This window comes from Athene cunicularia, assembly GCF_003259725.1.
Source record: "Athene cunicularia isolate RWA chromosome 1 unlocalized genomic scaffold, athCun1 chr1_part1, whole genome shotgun sequence".
Lineage (NCBI taxonomy): Eukaryota > Metazoa > Chordata > Aves > Strigiformes > Strigidae > Athene > Athene cunicularia.
Window position 1 is genome coordinate 126,784,205 of NW_020799091.1, and position 21,552 is coordinate 126,805,756.

At 42.7% G+C, this 21,552-nt stretch overlaps 1 protein-coding gene across 1 annotated transcript in view; it reads left to right on the forward strand.

The window, feature by feature from the left end:
- Window positions 1-3,430: 3,430 nt before the first annotated feature.
- CASR (calcium sensing receptor) overlaps window positions 3,431-21,552 on the forward strand; it is a 50,548-nt gene continuing 32,426 nt past the window's right edge. The window contains exons 1-3 of the mRNA XM_026860823.1: window positions 3,431-3,514; window positions 9,687-10,132; window positions 18,569-18,875. Of these exons, the coding sequence (XP_026716624.1) occupies window positions 9,948-10,132; window positions 18,569-18,875 (492 nt within the window). The 5' untranslated portion in view covers window positions 3,431-3,514; window positions 9,687-9,947. The remainder of the gene's footprint in view (window positions 3,515-9,686; window positions 10,133-18,568; window positions 18,876-21,552) is intronic.

Here is a 21,552-nt window from a genome sequence, read left to right on the forward strand (position 1 = left end):
TCCACAAAGGGTATAAAGCCATGCAATCCCAGCCACATTGTCTGGCATGGGATGGTGTGCACTTTATGAGCCAGTGCTGAAGTGCAAGAAAGATCAGAGACCTCGGAATCGCACATTAAATCCACACATGATAAATACAGACTGTGGGCAGGTTTGGATTTTTAGTTGGTTGTGGAAGAGCCAGGAGCTAATGCTGTGGCTACCACCAAATTTGTTTGAAACTCCTTGAAACAAAGTGTTCTGGTTAGTCCTGGCTCCTTTTTCCATATCTGCAGTTCCCCAGAGGCTCAGACATCAGCCTCTAGCAGTTCAAGCTTCCTTGTTCTCAAGTTGCTGTGTTGAGCAGAATATCAGCAGTGATACCCTAGGCATATTTCTGCCACTCTGGTATTTTGTAGTGCTAAACACAGATCAGGGTGTGACTTCACACTCTTTCGTAGGAGGCTCTTTACTATTTGGACACCAGTACGCGATTTTAGGAGTAAAGAGAAACTAATTATATGAGTGCTACATGAAAATAACGTTAAAGGTAGGAAAATGATAGAAACTTAAACAATAACTCACTGACAAACTTAACAAAATCAGGCATATCAGACGTAGCAGAATTAAATGTGATACAATTGCTTGGTTTACTGTATTTTTTTTATGTTTAGCTTATCTTGGAGAATTGAAAATGTTACTCCAGGACAAGTGCTTAGGTTTTTCTTGGCCAACTTAAACATGTTCTTAGGCCTACTATTCCTCCCAGTGCTAAGAATATGGCTTTCTTCGTTTGAACTGGCCGGGGCTTGTTATTTATGAGCCTCAGCAGATTCTTCAGTACCATGGCTGATTTTTAAGCAGTATTTTTGTCCTCCTCTTAGCTTTTCCAGTGCCAAGTGTGACAGTGTGACTGTAGTGTATCTTTTTTTAACATATATTTTCTGTAGTGTAATAGGATATTAGCATCCTGATTTCTGCCAGCAAAATTCCATCAATAACAGATAACAGCCCCTTAAGCTAAAGCAGGGCATGGAAATACTGTCCTGGCAATCCTGTGCTGATGGTCTTGATGATTCTGTAAAGTATCGTTCTCAGTAAAGCTCTATCATTCACATTTTGTATTTAGTTCAAAACCAAGTGTATGGGTAATGTTTTTAAAACAGAGTCACTATTGTAGACCTCAGTTTTGCTCTACATTCCTCTTGTCTCTGAACTCTTCAAATTTTTTCAAGGCTGAGATTCCATTTCCCAGTCATGCTATTTGTACAGACAAAAACCTCCCTATTTTGAGGAGTGTGGTGTGTAAGAATTATCTCTTTTGACATTGCCAGTACGTACTTTATAGTGATTTTCAGTTAACACTTGCCTTCTTTAAAGATGGAACAGTTACTTCCACAAAGTTCAAACACAGCACGCTAGCAGTCTGGGTTTGGTTGGTCTTTGATGCACTCATCCCTCATTTTGACCAAAGAGGTGCAAGAAGGCTGAGCTAATGCCTGCTCTGGTGACATATGTGAACAATTTACTTTTTCTCGCATTGTCATGATACCTCAGCACTAGAAGTCTTGCCTGGTTTCAGAACTATGAAGACTTGTGTCCTGGGTCCATTGTCCACTTCACAGAAGTCCCCTCCTTTAGCTGTCTTGAGCAATGAGATTGGGCACAAAGCTGACCACATATATCCTCCCTGCTTTCTATTCTACCTGAACCTCTTCCTTGACTGTTGAGGGCAGATGTGTTGCTCATGGCTTCGACCTTACCATGGTCTAACCATATGCTTTGCATTAATAAGAGAATTTCAAGGTACAGCAGGATATCTGCTGAGGAGTTTCTCTCACTTTAGCAAATTACAACTCTCCATTAGGGTGAGACTTAAAGAATCCCAGATTTAAAAGCCACAAAACCTCTAATGTTTCTGCCACCTGCATTACACAAGGTATAAGACTCCAGCCAGTAATTGTTTTATCAGGTGCACAGCTCTTGACTGAGCTATGCTGGACCTTCTAGAAGGGTGTGGAAACTTTGACATTTCAACAAGCAAAAGCTGGAGAGGGGGTGCTCAAGCCTTTTCTGACAGCGCAGCATTTCATCAGAAAACAGTGTTTTGTCAAAAGCAAGAAGCTCAGTGGAAGTCTCCTGGTGGGGCAGTGCTTTGCTGAAATGCAGCTGGAGTTTCCACAAGCTTTTGCTTAATGTCCAACAGGCCCCAAGGGGTGGGTGAGCAGCTTGGATCCTCCAAACCACTCAACATCCACGGGGCATCAGGCCTTCCAGAAGCAGGACAACCCCACTGAATAGGCTGCGTGAGAGTCCAGGGTCTTTTGGGTACTGGGAAAGCCCTGTTTCCATGGCCAGGATCAGGCATCTTCCCCAACTCTCTGCTGTAAAAATGTCCAGAAAGTCCAGGAGACTCAGCTGATTCCTTGTTGGTATTCAGGCTGATCACATGAAGTTTAGCAGGTTCTACCTTTGGGTTGAATGGGAGGGAAAACTTTTTGGAAGGTGAGAATCTCTTGTGAGGTTTCATAGCCTTGTGGATATTAACATGCTCAACTTTGCCTTATGTTCAGCTGATGATCTACCATAACTTAACAATGTCGTGCTGTTCCAAAAAAGACAAGTGCCATGCTGAGATGTGTAAACAGGGCTGTAGCCTGCAAGACACATGAAGTAATTCTACCACTCTGCTCAGCACTGGTAAAGGCCCAACAAGGACACTGTGTCCATTTCTGGGCACTGGTCTGCACTGTGTGGAGGCATGCTGGAGAGACACCAGAGGAACAAAACAAGAATACTCTGAGCTTAGAAAAGCATCTTTATGAAAAAAAAAAAAAAAAAAGATATTAAATTAATTTAGTTTTCTTGGTCTAAAAAAAAAAGAGAAAAGTGGGAAGTGAATTCAAATCCCAAATAATGCGATTATGAGGAGGGAGGTACTGGACTGCATGTGATAGACTAGAGAAGACAACAGGCTTAAGTTGCAACAAAAAACATTTGAGTTAGATGTGAGAAAACATTTGCCTTGGTAAGAGCAGAGAAGCATTGGAGTAGGCAGCTCTGGGTGTCTGACAGGTCTTTCTCAAAAGGATTTAGAGAAAATATGCTGGAAACAGCACTACTCTTTCTGAGTCCTTCTTGGGCTAAGGGACGGGGTGCATGACCCCTTGAGATCCTTTTGAACGCAGCTATTACATGAACTTCAGCAGCTGCTGTTTAAAATTGTGGTTAGTTACTGTTTGACTGAGAAGTACTTCATAAATAATATGTGCCATGAGTGTGCCATTCAGCTTCTTTTCACCCAAAGAACAAAGATATAGTGAACATTTCTGGCTTTTCTGCGTGATTTAGTCTAAAAACTAAAACATCCATTCAGCTAGCAAAATGGTACCGATTGCTGCAAACCTTTCAAATGCCCACAACTGTGCCCTGAGTACCGTCCTTCACCCCCAGGTATGGTTTCTGCCATGACAACAGTAGCCTGATGTCTCCCCCTGCTCCTGAAACCACTTGAAGTTCCTCCACTGAAGGTTAGGTGAGATAGCTGCTCTTTACTTCCACTTCCCAGAGAGTTCAAAACAAAAATGTCTGATAGTTACAAAATAGAGTAGAAAGAAAATATTAAAGAATATTAAAAAAAAATGAAATAAAAAGGCGAGGGGGATTAAAAAAAATGTAAAAAAAAAAAAAGCAAATGGTAATACTTTTTATATTTTTCTTGCAAAAGATATCTTATGGAATTGTCTTTGCTGAATACATATACAGAGAAAAGGTGTTCTGCATTGAAGAGCTTATAATCAAAGAATTTATGTGCTAATACTAAATAATGTTTTAAATGTAAAGGTATTTGTAAAGGAAAAAAAGTAGCAATGGCTTCCAAGCTTCCTTCTTAATTCAGTTGCTTGTTAATTTAACCTTTTTAATTTATTAGCTGAAAACTACAGGACTGCAGTAATTTGTTCTTTTAGTAGTACAATTTCCATATATATTTTGTTAAGTTTTATGTCTTCAGGCATGCGTTAGCAGGTAATTTAATCTTTGTCTGCATAATGCTTTCCTTTAATAAGGAAGAGGCTCATAATCTTAATCCAATTAAAGAGAATTGAAGGAAGATTTGCCACAACAAAAGATTATACTAGAGGGTATTATCTTGGGGTAGGGGCAGCAAGCTAATAACTGTTTGTCAGGAAATCAGCATCTTCAAATATTTTCGACCTCAGGCGTGAAGAGCACTTGAAAGCAGCTGGGAGACCTGTGTCTCCTATTTAATGAGATACTTGGTTTCCCAGATATAGTTGATATTTAATTATGGGGAGTTGTAATTTTTAACACTGAGTTTTACAAGGAGCTGGGCATACACTTGGTTTTGATTCTTCTGGATATCATTTTCTGCCAGTGCATCTTTGGACATTTATCCCTCAGTTTGCTGCCTCAGGGATCTGTTTTATATATACACAGACCATCTGGTTCACAGGCAGCACCTCTGATATTTCAGTTCTGTGTCCTGTCGCTGAGCATAGCTAGTTCCAAATTATTCAGGGAGATACCAAGTATTACCCTATACCATGACTGAATAACTCTGTTTTCATTGTTTAATCCCTTGATATGCTCTTGAATGACATCTTGGAGTGCTGAGTGCTGTAAATGCTGGTTTTAAATGAACCTTATTTTACCAGTTTAGATCTTTCCACTTTGCCTACCATGAGAAAAGAAAAATAAGAATGTGAATTTACTTTTTCCACATTTAATACTTCAGACACATACTGTCTGGTGGCAAAAAGTGGTTCCAAAATATTCAATAGCATCAGCTCAAACCCCTCTGTAGCATCCCAGCAAACTAAAATTACATTGTCTGTTCATGATGAAAACGCTTCCCTTTTTCATAAGCAAAGAACCCTGAAGGTAAAAGAAAGCCTTATTAAAGGGAAAGCAGAAAAACAGTGATAAATCATCAGGCTGTGGTCTCGAGCTCACTCTCTTCCCACAGCAGATGGGGAAGTCACTGATTCTTGGCTAAGTCCTACATGCGGTTCCTTGCCCAGACTCAGGGGACCCCATGGCTGGCCACCTCCATCTCTGCCCCTGAAGGAGCATGCAATCCCCCCAGGTCTCTTTGACCACTGGGAGGGAGGCAGGGGAGTGGATGCCCCAGGCTAAATAGCATTAGTCAGACCATCCCATCTCTGCAGCTTCTCTTCAGAAATTACTCACCCTGCTCCAAATGGCTGGCCCCACCTGTGCTGGGCCTCATCTCAGTACACTGTATCAGCTTTTTTTCATGCTTTTTTTTTTTTTTTTTTTGTAACTACTGAAGTAATTAATATCCAGACCCACTCTTCCTCTTATTTCCCTTTCCTAGGACCCCTCCCTGCTCTCCTGGAAGGCTACATTGTTGGCTGGGGTGATGGGGTGACGACTCAGCCCTGGGGTGACCCCCCAGCCTGCCCTTGGTCTGGGCACAGCAGGATTTGTCCATTCCTTACCAGATGTGATTAGCAGCTTTTTATTCATGCTATCCTCAAACCTGGCAGTATTTAAACAAGAATGCTCTGCCTTGGCACGACTGCTGTGCCCATGATGCCATCTCCCCTGGACACCCTTGCTCCATAGCAGATGTGGGCACAGGGCTCCTCACAGAAAGTGGCCTCTGGCCAAAGCTCCAGGCTGCTTTTCTTTCCCTTTGCCCACAAGTGTCAGCCATGAGCTCCTGCCTGCCACATCAAGCTCCATGTACTGTTCATCATTTCAGATCTTTTCTGCTCTTCCCTTTCGTTAATATCCTCTCTTAATTTAAACAGTGCCACATAACTTCTCCGTTGGCTTTCTGAGCTGCTTTCATACATGCTATATGTTACACTGGGACAGGTGTATCTGAGCTAACACTATCTGCAAGCATATTTAAATTTACTTTAATAATACTACTGTATTACCTTCCAGTGTTTAATCTCACTTTGCTACCCAGAAGAGCATTTTACTTCATTTTTGGCTGCAATTTCTTACTGAATTATCCAGAATAGGACCCAATTTTAGCCTGTTGTTACCAATTTTCTTGTGACTGCTCATTCTGGAACATGCACAGAAGCTAATCAAAATGAGTGCAAAAATATTTTGTTCCACTCATAGTTGCTTCTAAGAACAGAAGCTCCCCGCGTAGCTTTACATGCTTGTGCCAGACAGAATGGTGGTTAAGTGGGAGATGTCTACTCAGATAGATCCATGAAGCAGGCAAGGAGACAAGTGTAGTCAGCTGCACCAAAGGCAGAGCACCCTGCTCCACTGGGATGTGTCATTCACACTGGGACAGACTGGATCAGAGCTCATGATCACTGGGCTCACTTGTCAGCCCCAGCCTCTCACAGATCATTTGCAGGCCCCACAGCAATTCACAGAATCACAGAATCATCTTGGTTGGAAAAGACCTTGAAGATCCTCCAGTCCAACCATTAACCTCACACTGACTGTTCCCAACCCCACCAGATCCCTCAGCGCTAGGTCAACCCGACTCTTCAACCCCTCCAGGGATGGGGACTCCCCCCCTGCCCCAGGCAGCCCATTCCAATGCCCAACAACCCCTTCTGCAAAGAAATACTTCCTAAGAGCCAGTCTGACCCTGCCCTGGCACAGCTTGAGGTGATTCCTTCTTGTCCTGTCGCTTGTTCCTTGGCTCAAGAGACATTTCCCCCCTCTCTGCACCCTCCTTTCAGGGAGCTGTAGAGGGCCATGAGGTCTCCCCTCAGCCTCCTCTTCTCCAGACTAAACCCCCCCAGTTCCCTCAGCCGCTCCCCAGCAGACCTGTGCTCCAGACCCTGCACCAGCTCCGTTGCCCTTCTCTGGACACGCTCAAGTCATTCCATGGCCTTTTTGGGGTGAGGGGCCGAAAACAGAACCCGTCATCGAGGTGCAGCCTCAGCAGTGCTGAGTACAGGGGTCAGATCCCTTCCCTGTCCCTGCTGGCCACGCTATTGCTGACACAACCCAGGATGCCACTGGCCTTTTTGGCCACCTGAGTACACTGCTGGCTCATGTTCAGCTGAAAAATTCATGAGGGTCCTGCCCACCTTTGGATGTGGTTGAAGAGCAGACTGCAAAGCAGGTGAAGCAGTTCAGCTGGGGAGCAGACGACTTTTTCTTAGGGACACCATGCTGTTGGTTCACCCAGTGTTGGGAGGGTGCCCTTGGAAAGATGGCAGGAAGAAACAGATTGAAAATAGTGCCTGATCTGAGCAATGCTTGGGGAAAAGGACAGGCAGAGTAGCAGCAGGGATGCTCTGGCCATGATTCTCCATGTGAGTGGAAACTTTCCCGTGTGGTCCTCACACTGGGACGGGGAGTGGGCTGTGAGCAGATATAGAGAGTATGACCTCCCCATCTGCAAAAATCTGATGTACTCCTGAAGCACTGAGCTTGCTGCACATTCATCACCTGTCTGGCTATATGCACAGGAAGGTTAGCATTGTGTCAAGGCAGTGGGTCATGGTGCAAAGCTCTCTTCTGTAGTTGGCAGTCCACATCTTCCTGTCACAAGTTCAGACACCCATTTATTTGGTAGATGGGCCATCAGATAGCAGGAGGTCTTTGTGAGCCTAGACAGAAAGCAAAGTGTCTGCAGCTGACTGCAGTGACTGTTTGCCTTTCGGTAATTTGTCCCACAGGACCTGACAGATTTAGCCTCAGTCGGTTGGAGAGTGAGAACATCACTCTAAAACATGTCTGGTACACTTTTACATATCTTTTCTGAATCCATAAGTGGTGGAAGATTACATTTTCCTTAGCTGAAACGTGACAAATTATTCCCTTCCTTATTTTTTTGGGCACTGAAGAAGCAAGAACCACCATCCATCTGCCAGGAAAAATAAGAACCCAAAAGCTTTGGGGACACTCCCTTACTGAACTGCTCTGTCACCTCCTAATCCTGGCTCAGGCTAAAGTTCTGTCATCTTACTGTCAAGGGGCTGCATGCCAATGCCAGAGGCACCTCAGTAAAAGGTACCAGTCAGATGTTAAGACAATGTGCTCATGAGTGATAGACAATACTGGATCCTGGCTAGAGCAGCCTGACCTAACTCTTAATTGCTTGCCAGAGGAACATCCCAAAGTGTTTTCTGACTGCCAGTGTTAGCAGCAGCTGGACATTTCATGTTTCAGATTTTGAGGATGGCGTGGAAATCCCCATTCAGGAGTAGGGATCTAGCTGTCAAGTTTGTCAAAAATGGGAGTTTCTGACTTTGGATTGAGTCACCTGGATGCTACAAACATGAAATACGTATTTTTCATATGAAAACCAGTATGTTCCTACAAAATCTTTCAGAGTGATTCCACATTTCCTGGTAGAAAATTGTTTGCCTAGATGTATTTTGATCGCTAGCCAAAGATTTGATTGGTCTTGACAATAAAAATGCTCTTGTTCAAGCCAGGACCAAAGAATAGTTTCAAGTGGACCTGCCACAGAGAAGTGCAGTGTCTAGCCAGCTGTGTAAGTGTGTTGACCTCAGAAGCATGAGAATGATGTGAGCTTTGTCTCTCTCCTTCCATTGACTGCTGCATCTGGACCTTCATTTTAACAAAAATGTATTAAATATTTCCAAATGTTTGGTGGTCATACAGCATGCATAATCATTAAGGCTGCCTACTAGAAGAACCCCCATGATCACAGTGTTTCCCTGCAGTAGCTCCCTTTTTGACATAGGTACATTTAGTGCATAAGTCATCCTCGTAAAAAGGTTCTCAGCACTTGAGAACTCTTGACGACTTGCTTCAGAAATTAACTGTCCTCAGGACTAGCAACATATGCCTAGCTTCTATTCTGAATTTGCCTAACTTCAGATTTTTACTATGAGCTTTTAGACTTATTCCAAACAGGCTGAAGAGCTGTTTATTGTGAATTTTTCATGCTACCTCCTCCCCCATAGTCATAGCCATTTTCATATGCCATAATTAAGTTAGTTCTTCATTTGGCAGGCCTGTAGACATGCCGCAGGGAAAATGTACTGAGCACAGAGAACCTCCAATATTTCTCATCCTCAGGATGCAGGCTTCAAAGCTCTACAGCTAAGCTTTCAATGACATGATCACCAAACATTTCAAGCCTTCATGATTCATCATGGATAAGTATCTTGATTTCAAATGCTTCCCTGGAAGTCATCTTCACTTTCAATGTGAAAGAAGTCTTTCTTGTGACCTTGTTTAATTTTTAGCAAGGATAAGCTCAAGCTAAAGAGTCAGGAACATGCAGTGGAAAGGAGTGGATTGGACCAATACTGAAAGATTATCATAGTTACTTGCTTAGCAGAAAGGTTTGATTCTTACTGCATTTGATGCTCCTTATTCCCCCACACACACCCCCTTGCCCATTGAAGTGTCTCACAGTGTGTTCTGTTCATGGAGGTCTGGTCACAAGTTTTACAGGGTCTCCAGTGACAGTCATGCAGAACCATAGGAAGATTTAGTAACCCACCTTGCATGTGGGATTTAGGCCCACAGAGAATACACAGAGAATTAGGCATCTGACAGTTGTATGAGGAGGTGTGGCTGACAGCATCGGGGTGCCTGGCTTTCTCTGTCAAGGTTGGTATGTGTCCTGGGTGGGTTGTTGGGTGGGGGCAACCTCGGGGGCATACTGAAGGGTTGATCTGACAAGGCAGAACCACTGTGGCAGTGTGGGGCCCTGGTGTGTACCTGGGATCACTTTTCATGTCTTTCTTTTACAGTTCTCAGAGATGGGCTCTCCATAATTCTTTGCTTATGAAGAAAGAAGGAGCACTGAATTGTTGTTTTGCAATGGAGAAGACAGAGGGAGAAACACCAGCACTGTGGCTCCCCCCTTGTTGCTTATCTCCATGCAGACATGTGTCCCAAACCCTCTCTGTGTTGTATTAAGGAAAGGAAAAGCTTAGACATTACGACACCTGCTTTCTTACATCATCTTTTCCAATTTTGCATCCTATAACCCCCTGGTGAAAAGAGGAACAATGACTTTATATAGCTGCTGCTTGATTCTTTTGCTATTTACCTGGAACACTGCTGCCTATGGGCCAAACCAACGGGCACAGAAGAAGGGAGACATTATTCTTGGAGGATTGTTCCCCATTCATTTTGGAGTGGCTGCTAAAGACCAGGATCTAAAATCAAGACCAGAATCAGTGGAGTGTATAAGGTAAGCTACAAAATGGGAAAATAAAAGCTTTGGTGGGGAAGTCTTGACCTTTCATGACCTCAGGTGCCATGCTATACATTGTGTAAATACGATTTGTGATCTGATGCTCGTAGAGTCAATGGGAAGGTATGGTGTAAATAACAGAAAAAAACAAGTGTGCAAAGACAGGAAGTACCCGTGTTACAGTTACATAAATAGTATTTGTACAGTGAAAGAGGGCAATTTTTGTCTTACCCAAAGCTGCCAGAACATGAATATACTGATCTATCTGGCCATTCACAGTGGACATTTGAATAATATTTGAAAATTAGCTTTCCTAGCAGAAGGACAGAAAACAACCCATAGTGCACTTAGTTAATTTGATTACAGTCATGCATAGCAAAATAGCCTCGAAATCCATTTTTTTTTCCACTTCTGCCTCTTATCTTTGAAGACTTTACAAACTGTTTAGTTGCCTAAACAAGTGAACAGGTGAAAGCGAGATAGGTCACTGCTTTTTTGAAAAATCCCACTGAACACATAGATTTCTCTTTAGGACCTTTACAAAGTCCCAGATTTGAACTCCTTACCTATGCTTTCCTCACCCAAAGTCCTTTTCTGCTGTGTAAATAGTGCATACAGGTTTTGTCTTAAGTCTTTGGCAGTTAACCCTGGAGGAAGAAATCCACATCAAAACAAATTATCTTATTAATGAAGTGTACCCATTTTTATGACAAAACATGAAGAATTTTTAACCTTACTACCCTGCGCATAGAAAGTGTGTCAGAAACTGATTGCCACTGAAATGTCATATATACAAAACATAAGAAATTGATGTGGAATTTTCTCATGACAATGCATGGAAAAAATACTTCACTGTTATGGGACCCCTCCCTCGTATAATCATATGTGGAAAAACATGTATCTGGAATTATTTGGACCTCTCATCCTAGACTGGGGATCTAGCACAGTTTTGTTGCAGATGGCAATGAAGAATGGCTGACAGCATTCCTGCTATGCTTACAGATTTCAAGTGCAATTTCACACCGAGACACCGAACAAGACACATCCATCTAGGTTATGAGATCATCCCCAGATGCTCTCATAGGGACCACCGAGAAAGAAGTGTAATTAAGCAGGGGTTCATTCAGCTTCTGTGCATGCACAAGAACGTCATGAAGTAAATGTATGTGAAATGTCTACTTCATGGAGCAAGAAGCTCTGCCAGATTTGCAGCATTTTTTTCTCTCCTAGATGCAGCATTTTAAGAGTGGAATACTGAAAAGTGATGGACTTTTTCAGCTCTGTTGTCTTCTTCACCTGCTCCAGGTGGCAGGCAGGGCAGTGCTGTTATTTGCAAACTGAACATAGGTTTCATTACTGTCAACGCTGGGCCAGCCTCAGTGACTGTCTTGCCATGGTCACGTTATGAGAACAGATCACAGGAGAATGTTCCCCCATAATTACCACAAGATTTAGTTTAGGTTACCAAAAGATTTATTAACAAGATAGCACTGCCAACAACAGGCAAATCCTGAAAAGCCAGACCAGCTGTTTTAAGGACATAATGGGAGATCCTTGTGGGTGGCATGTGACCTGCTAAAACACATCTTCCACCTGACATTTGCCTGGGTAGAATCTGTGTTCATCTTACCCCTGCACCAAGAAGCTGCAGGCGCAAAAGAGAGGAGTTGACTGAAGAGGCAGGCACTTTGCTGCACTCCATCAAGGAACTGGATAAACTGTGAGTTGAGAGCATAATGCAAATGGAGACGGAACACTTAATGCAGGTCAGCGATCTAGCTGCAGAGGTAGTAGCAACTACTATAGGAACAAGGGGATGACTGGACCAGAGATGATTGGAAGTTCCTTCATGACACATGTTTTTAACCAGGAAATGTCCATTTCCAGGAAAGGTTTAATTCAAAAGAGGTTGGGTTGAGAAGACATTTGAGATTGGTCATCAGATCTGAATGATGAAGATGGGACAGTTTATGTGTATTCCTTGTTATTGGTATCTGTCAAATTGAAAGCAGGTATTTCTCCTGAAAGGATTTTCTATTTTAAGCAGTATTTAAGTCAGAAAATTCCTTTGGCTGGGCTTGTACAGAGATCTCACAACACAACCATGGTGGTCCTTTTTGGTTTTTGACTCCATGATCAGGTAGTAGCCTGTGGCAGAGTTGTGCGTGCTAAGCCTGCTAAGCGTGCTAAGCCCAATACATTCTTCAAGTCATGAGCTAGAGTCTTTCATGTCACATTTGAGTTTCCTTGCTTCTGGGCAATTGGTTAGTCTGAAAGGATCGAACTCGTATTTTCAGGGAAAGAGAGACAAAAACAACAAAAGGCTCCAGTTTCTTCCCAAAGTAAAACTTCCCTAGTCTTGTAGTGTCAAAAAATTTGTAGGGTTGGAGATCTGCTAGAGGAGCATAACTGTGGCTGTACCTGGTTAGACCAAAGGTGCTAAATCTGTCTCATATCTTGGACTGTCCTTATTGCCCTTTCCTGAGCCTTCTCCAGCACTGCTGTATTTTTTTCAAAGCTGAGGATAACCAGTTTTATACATGTCCCCTTTTTAGATGGCTGTGTACAGCTTTTAATCTCTTTATTACATAGGAAAGTGTGTCTCATATTGCATAACAAAATTAGACCCAGGTCATTCCAGAAATATGGGCATCCTCTCTCTTTCCTCATACTCTCTTCCATTAGGCAGCAGTAGCAAGTCATCGGACTATGCAAAGATCTCCTTGCTTTGAGACCAAGAGATGACCTAAGGGTCCCACTGAAACCCTGTGGGTGGTTTGCCCAGGTCTCTTCTGGGGTTCAGTGTTCAATTTAAGATAATGTGGCTTTTCTTCTTTTTTTTTGAGGTCTTTCAACCAGCTCTGTGCTGTTTGGACATTCCCCACACATTTAGCTGTGTTCAGTGCCATACCTATGCTCCCAAATAGGGATTCTCAAAAGGCAGGGCAGGTTTTTTTTCTCCACTTTTTCAGTTTTCAGACTCTTCATACTCGTGTGGCACAGCACCTTTCTCCCCAGAGCAGCATATGTACCCGGCCTGAACCTACTGTGAATACCTTGCACCTCACCTGATTATTTGGAAAACTATATACGTAACTCATCAGTGAAAGGAAGAGGGAACAGTATTGATCTGTTCCCAGTTCTTTTTGTGCTGTTTCTACTGAAAATGCATATTCATGCTTTAAGCACTGAATTGTAGAGTCTAGAGTGAAAACTTACTAATGATTTTGCCACCTCAAATGTCAGATAGGAGCACAGAAAGTGAGACCAATTTTGTTTCCTGTTTATTGTTTAAGCAATCAAGTATCCCGCATTTGATATAAATACACCTTCTGTCTTTGTATGTCTCAGGTGCTGTTGCAGCAACTTTCTTTACATTTGCTGATGCCTATCTGATGTGTGCAGTGGAGGCAGAGGCTGAGCACAGCACAAGCAATCTCTGACCCCGGTTCCCTGTCAGCACCCACAGAGGCCTATTCATAACCTCATTTCTCTGTCCTTTCTTGATTTCAGGTAGATTGGCAGTAGTGGTGGTGTTGGTGATGTCATTAGTATTATTTTTATCATTATTGCACAGATGGGCCATACCCATCTATTCCTCTTACTGTTATGAACTGTTGGCAGCGAGGGTAAAGCTTTATTGAGCTGACATACAGTGTTGCCAATACGGTGTCACTAGGTCATAATTTTTAATGAATATTTCCTGTCTTCTGATCAGCCGTCTAGCCAGGGTCACACACTGTGACACATAGCTTTCAGGCCATGAAACTGTGGTGAGACATTCCCATGTCACAGTGCAGGACTTCACAGAGCATGGGTCTGGGACACTGTAGCTCACTGACTCTGTCTGTCCATCTGACAGAACAGAGAGTTTTAATTCTACCCCTTGCAGCTGTATTTGCTAATCCCACTGCAGAACTGAATGTGTAACGTTGTATTTAGAATTTCCTCTGTAAAACCAAACTATTTCATTTTCCGCTTTCTTTTCCACCAACCTTCTGAATTTTAATTTTTAGGTTTTCTTTGGCCTGCACAATTTGCCTTACCCATGCTTGTAAGAGTGGTAAACAACTCATTATACCTACTGACTGCAGGAATCCAACAAATGACTGAAGGTCTCCCCTTTGCATAGCTTAGTAATAGCGGTGGTAGCAGCAGCAATAACATGTAATTAATGTACTGGAAACCTAGAGAGGGCAGAGAAATTAGTATGTGTATACAACTAGTAGGGAAGGAGGAGTACTGGTGTGAGCTGAGAAGCATATGCAGGCTTTGCCACCATTCTTGAACAAAAGAACTCATCAGATATGGGAGGGTAAGTGAAAGCTGTATTTAGAGCTTTCACATTATTTTTTTTCTTCTTTTCCTTCATATTCTATTACTTTTAATTTAGTGCTTTGCAAGTGTTGATAAATGAAGGTCATGAATTCACATGAGGCTGTGAATTATTCCTTTATAGAGACCAACAGGGATCAGGACTAATTTCCCTGCTGGATCCAGACAGGAAGAGCTGTTCAAACCAAACCAGACAAACAAACAAGTAAATAAAAAGGGGATGGAGCTGTGGGGAGCTTAAACCACACAGTGAGCTTGTGTCCCTTAATTTACATACCCTTGCTTTGTAACACTGACTGTGACATTTAAGCCATCCCAAGTATCCCTTGACAGACACATTTATACCAACTAGAAAGAAACCTGTGGGAATCAGTGAGATCTTGCAAGCTGATTATCTATTTAGCAAACTGGGCTACTGCAAAGATAATCTGTCCCTGCAGATGTTACAATTAAAATGAGGATTTGTGGAGGGAATTGTTTCTGGCTTCTTTTTCCCAGTTTGTGCTCCTGCCTGGGAATAGAACCATCAGTGGCATACTCTGGCAGTTGGGGAACACGCATCAGAAGAGAAACCTTTAAAGAGCTGAGTGTAAATAAAAATTCCTGTCTACACATTTGGGCACTGAATTATTTACATTAAACTCTCATTTAGAGCTTAATGGCCACTTTTCATAGCACCACATCTCAGAAATGTTAAAATACAAGACTATGCCCATATACCTGAAAGTAACATGGCAGGAAATAAGTTTTGGAGGCTGCTTGTTTTCCACCAAAATACCGGTGGCTATTTAAAGATTCTGGTAATGTAATGAAAAGTTTGCTTCCGTTAGCAGTTTCTTCATGGAAATAACCAAATTTCTGCATGGTTGACAGAGCGTTCCAGTGACTAGTCGCGTTAGTCACAGCAGCAGCACAGCACAGGTGGTCAGCTAAATCGGTGTAACCTGCTGCCAGGTTCAAAGGCTGCTCTTACCCATGTACACACCAAGACAGGAGGAACCTACCTGCAGCCCCTTGCTGAGGTCTTATACAATACAATGGGAGATAATTTATCCACAAAATTTCCATTTCACAGGGATTGGAAGGAATCATGATTTATTGCTCCATTGAGCCTAGTTTAGTGGCATTGCCTTTATCTGACCGTGTCCGTGTTACAGCACTGATACAACGCTCCATCAGTTAACAAAATGAGACCTTGTCTGAGGGTATATCAGGTATTAGAGAAGACAGAGTGAGGTGTGTTTGTCTCCATCCCATCAGATCCTCTTTTGATCTGCTGACACTGCTATCAGCAGAGGTGCAACTGAAGAGAACTGCAGGTCTCCCGCCCAGGCTAGTTTGAGGTAAATTATCAAAAGCGTTTCAAAGACACTTTGGAGTCTAACTCCCAGGAAACACCCCCTACTCTCCTTTTTCTTCCAAAATAAAAGCGATCCAAACACAAGTACCTAAAATACAGGCCTTAGGCTATAAATAAACATTCATCAGGAGCGTATGTCAGAAAGGAAAATAAAAGCAATTGTGTATCGGGGGCCTCAGTCTGCATTTACTGAATTAAATGGCAAATATTTTCTTTGAAGTTGAGGGGAAGACAGTCCAGTTCTCACTGCTTTTGAAGGTATCACCTGAGGATACCACGTTGTGACATTTACAAAAAAAATCAAATTGCTGTCAAACAGGCAAAAGAATTTTGTGTCATATTGCACCTGTATAATTTAATGTGAGCAGGCTTAAATTTACTTTTACACATACTCAAATGTGTGAAGCTTTTCACAGTAGTACAGGAGTACCTTTGAACTTCCCAGCTTCTCAGCAGTCTTCCCTTTAAATATAGAAGACGCTTACAGAATTATTTTTTTTTTTCACATGGGGAGCCTGGATATAGTTCCTTGCTTCAAATCCTATTTTCATTTTAATTAAAAGTATCTGTAAATACATTTAGCTTTTTAAAAAGAAGTGTCACAAAACCCCTCCTTGCTGCCATTCATGCCAGTGTGTATTACTGACCACATGAGGGAACGTGGGGTGCCTGGCAAGTCTTTTTTCTGGGCACAACATGCGCTGCCTCGTTCACTCTGAGACTTGCACTCTTATTTCAGAGCTTTCCCACTGCACCTCATTCCTTATTGCTAGAGCAAAAAATACTCTCACCAAATTACTTCTAATGGTAACCCACACCCCTGTGTCCATTTTCTAAAAAGTGATCTTAAAAAAGCTAACTGTCATTTTGGTCATAAGTTATAACCAAGGATTTTTATTGGACTCAAACTTTTTGACTTGAATAGATCTGTACTGAAACCATGCTGTTGGATCTTTGAGATACAACCTCAGAGCAGAACTTCATTTGGAATTTGGCCAAAGATATCTGGAGCAGGTGAAATCAAGTTGAATAAGTGAAGTTTTTAAGACTTAAAGATAAACCTTAGATGTGATATCTTTAGCAATCCTGATCCCAGATGAATCAAATCAAACTCCTGGAATGGAAGTAATGTGTCTATGTTCATTCAGCTTTGAAGAAGTCAAACATAGCTAACGTCAACTTTGGAAGCAATTCATTTAATCCAGCAGTTAAAAAGTGTTCAGGTCACATATCTCAGGGATTGAAAGTCTGTGATTTCATGAAGCTTATCTTGAGAAATCTTCACCTTGGTAATGGCAACACCTCTCAAAGAATTTCAGAATGGCAATCATGTGAAACCTAAAATTTATCATTTTATATAAAGTCTGTTCTTGGGCAGGCTATTTCCCCAAGCTCTTCCAGTTCCAGGGCCCATCAGTTTTCCCAGTGGATCTCAATCATAACAGCTTTGACACTTTCCCGTTTTCAGCTGCAACTCAAAACAAAACTGTAAACTAACTGCTGTCCTGACCCGTACTGCATTACATGGAAAGGCAGGTTTCAGTTCATGAAAGATTCTGCTGTACCAGCTGAATTACCCTAAAACACAGCAGCTTCACGGGTCCACAAATGGTACAGGAGAAAACACAGTAAGCAAAATTCGAGAATCACATGTATCAAAGCTACTTTCTTCCTGCTGCTTTCCACAAAGAAGCTTCTCTCTTTTCTGGAGAAATAATCATTCACCCTGCATCAACTTCTCTCACTGCCAGCCATGGGATGCTCTAAAGAGGGACTCGCAGGTCCTGCATTACACTTGCCAACATTCCCCAGGTCTGGTTTAGCTCTATGCACAGCTGAGGGTCAGAAGACTCAGCTTCTCCATTTTAGAGAACAGAGGAGGCTTCAAAAAACACAGTTTCATTTCACAGGCCAGCTCCGATGGCATCTTCTGAGCTCATATCTAACCAAATGTATGAGAGCACTATAATCATGAGCAAAGCTATTCCTCGAAGGGAAGCACAGAAGTATCCAATTAACAACTTAGTAAGTTACACTGGAATCTATATTTATAGCATGTCTCTGTTCTCTGGTATAAGCGGGTGGACATGCTCTCTCTCACAATGTGAAGTGTGTGATGTGAGGCCAAATTTCCCTGAGCAGGGCTCCCAGGCACCTGTGCATCCAGTGGCATTCCAGTGCTGTGTCTCAGCTTGCTCTGCCTGCCTAAAGCCCTGAGGAGCTGACACAGGGAAGTATCCCTGAGCCCAAGTCCCTGGCAGCCTCGTGCTCTGCACAAGCTTATCAGACACTGCCATCTGCATTCAGAAACATGTCAGAGGAGCCTGGAAGGATAGCTGGTAGGTGTAGCTTTGTGTCAGAGCATTTGCTCAGGAATCATGAGATCCAGGTTTAGAGTCCTGAGCAGAAGGGACAGGCTGGAGCCAACACCCCAGGTATGCTCTCATTCAACATCCCAGACTTCAGAGGACTTAGAAAGTTCATCTCATCCTCAGGACCTTTGAAGTGAGCTCCCAAACTGAGCTGAAAACCAGAACAAAACCTTGTAGCATGTGCCCACCTCTTCTGTAACCACTGAAAACAAAAGCAAATCCTTCTAAATTTAGTAGGATGCAAGAAATAGCATAAGTTGCTTTTGCCTTTTGTATCTGGAATTCTTCACTCTGTCTCAGTCCTGGTCTTCTCTCTTCTGCTTCACTCCTACTCACTCTATTTTATTTTTATTTTTACTCTTCCAGGTATAATTTCCGAGGCTTCCGCTGGCTCCAGGCTATGATCTTTGCCATAGAAGAAATAAACAGTAGCCCAACTCTCCTTCCCAACATGACCCTGGGATACAGGATATTTGACACTTGCAATACAGTCTCTAAAGCCCTGGAGGCCACACTGAGTTTTGTGGCCCAGAACAAGATAGACTCCTTGAACCTGGATGAATTCTGCAACTGCTCAGAACATATCCCTTCCACCATTGCAGTCGTGGGGGCAACGGGCTCCGGCATCTCTACCGCTGTGGCCAATCTGCTGGGACTTTTTTACATACCTCAGGTATGCTTTCACCTCTCTTGTCTAGGTTACAGAAGTGGCCTGCCTCTCTGCTCTGCAGAGATTAAACAAAGATTATTTAATCTTTGCCATTTCCGATAGAACCTCAAGGAGAGAAACAATACAAAATATGAGGCTTTCTTACGGTTAGAAATATGCCTTGCTAGCAATTTACAACCCCCCAAACACACAGGTTACCAAGCAGCCAGTAATATTCAGCCAACAGCAACTTAGTCTAGGATGACTAAGGTTGTCTAGAGGGTTTAGTTTGTGAACACAGGTATTTTAGGTCAGCCATTGGCAGTTGCCAGCCTTGACAAGTTAGTCATGATGTTACTTCACCATGGTCACTGGCTAGTCATGCCCAACTCCCACAGAGCCCACTTAAGGCATAACTGAGTCATTGCCAACTACTCTTAGGTCTCTCATCATCTCTGGATCATTCAAGTAGGTGATCTGTAAAGTTGTTCCTTGTGCTGTGAAGGTTTCTTCTGGGCTGACATGCCTTTCTTTTGCCCTAGGGTCTCCAAAACAGGGTTTGTGAAAGCATGTGGATATGCTCTCCCTTGTCCTGGCATCATCTTTGTGATGGTGTAGTTGTGCCACCTCTTGTGTTGCAGCTTCCTTCTTGCTGTCTGCTCACTCTACTGGGGACAGTGCCAGCATCCATGGTCCCATCCTTTTGTTTAACAAGCTTGTTGCTCTGCTAAGACCCCAAGCAAAGTATGAGGCTGGCATGTTATAGCTTAATGTTCTTGCTCTTGATTTTAGATTTCCACACTGAATACAGCTTCGGAAAATGTGCTTGACCTTATCCATTTCTGTGTTGACTTGTATAGACTAACATTTCCAGTTCCTCTTCTAAATTGAATACAGGTTCCAGAGCTCACAAGAGTCCTTGTAACAAGACTGTGTCACACTGCACTCTCAGTCTGTCCTGAGAGGGTATATCTTTCCTTCAGCCAGGGCTCCAATTCCTATCTGCACCACAAATGAAGAAGGAAGGATTCTTGACTGCCTGGTGCACAGTAATATGTCTTGTCTATTTGATGTTTCAGTCTGATTTCCTTGCAGGAGTCTGAAAAAATGGACATTTGGTCTCTGAACAGGGCAAGAATGGTTTAAGCTAAGACCAGTATGTGCTATCTAGGTATTGCCCGGAGTAGCATTGGAAGGTGGAGTGCGGTAAACACCATGATGGCATTTTAAGGGGTGTTGTTGATTTACACATCACATTACCAGGTTGGTGGGTTAGACTGAAGATAAAGAGATGTTTGCAGTTCTCAGACTTTTCGCTTTGAAGAGGAAATGGCATTTGTGCTATGAGGCAGTAGTCTTATCTAGAGGCTGCAGAAACGGGTAGGTGTCAGGAGGTTCAGCCTAGAACAAAGTCTCAGCCAGGTGGTTGAAGTATGGCAACCAAAAGCAGGCTTTTAAACTGGGAGTTGTTGGGCAGCATTAGAATACATATTATCACTGCCATTTATAGCAAGGCCATTAGCAAAACCATGCTTAATAGACCCTGAATTTTAGTAGAAGTTGGAGGGTTTACAATTACAATTAATGTAAGGCTCATTATTCATTACATTGACATAGAAACTGTAAATGTTTTAACTTCCGTTCTGTTTCTCAGTGTCTCACCTCAGTGTACCCTTACAGCACATGCAGGAGCAGGGTACCTTGCAAGAGTGGGGCACCTTGCCTCTACCTCCTAGCAATAGGTTGTAGGAGATGAGAGTAGCACTTGGCAGGAGCTTTGTCCATGGGAGCGTATAGCTCTGTGGAAGGAGGATTTAATCCTGTGGCCACTGAAACTGCACCAGGAAACCTCCTTCTCTTTCTTCTTGCAGAAACATTTAATGCTAGAGTTTAAGGAGGAGATAAGGTTTTCTGCAAATTTCTACTTTGTACAAAATGAACTGTTTATAGAAGACTTTTTCAAATGAGAGTCAGTACTAAAGAGTTCAGATATCAATCTCAAAATGCAAAGATAAGTGAGTTTTAAAAGTTCTCTAGATCTTTAAATTATTATCTTCTGGGTTTTATGGTTTTCTTTCTACTTGTAGAAAATCTAAAGTGTATCTTAAGAGCATATGGCACTTGTTCTGATTAGGAAGAAAATATATTTCTTGATATCTTTAGAAAAGGAAATAAAATCCCATTTTAACTATAAAACATGGTGGCTCATGGAGTGTGGAATGCCTACTGGCTCATTTGCTGTTTCTGGCCAACAGTCAGGAAATACTGCTAAAGTGGAATCAACCAGCATTACCATACCACTCTGCAGGGTCAAGGGAACTGATATACATCGCACTCTTTGACTGGCAAGGATTGTATATCACATGCATATGGTTCCGGATGGAGCCTGTTTAAGGATGGAGACAGAGGTGAGAGACGAGGAGAGACAGAGTAGGTTTGGGACAGCAATACCAGCCTGCTGTCTCATGTCTGGTTCAGGGCAGAAGAAGCTTGCATTTCATCTGAATCATGTGCATTGCCATTGTTCATCTAAAATATACTTTATTCTTGTTTCTGGGTTCAGCAGGAAGTGCAGCAAGGTGCATGTAGGCCCCCCATGGCTCACCTCTTTGCCATTACTCCAAGCTAGTGTCAGTGTCTCTGTCCCTCAGATCCTACAGGTGGACAAGAGCTTGCTCCAGCCTCTTGGGTCCGAGCCCCT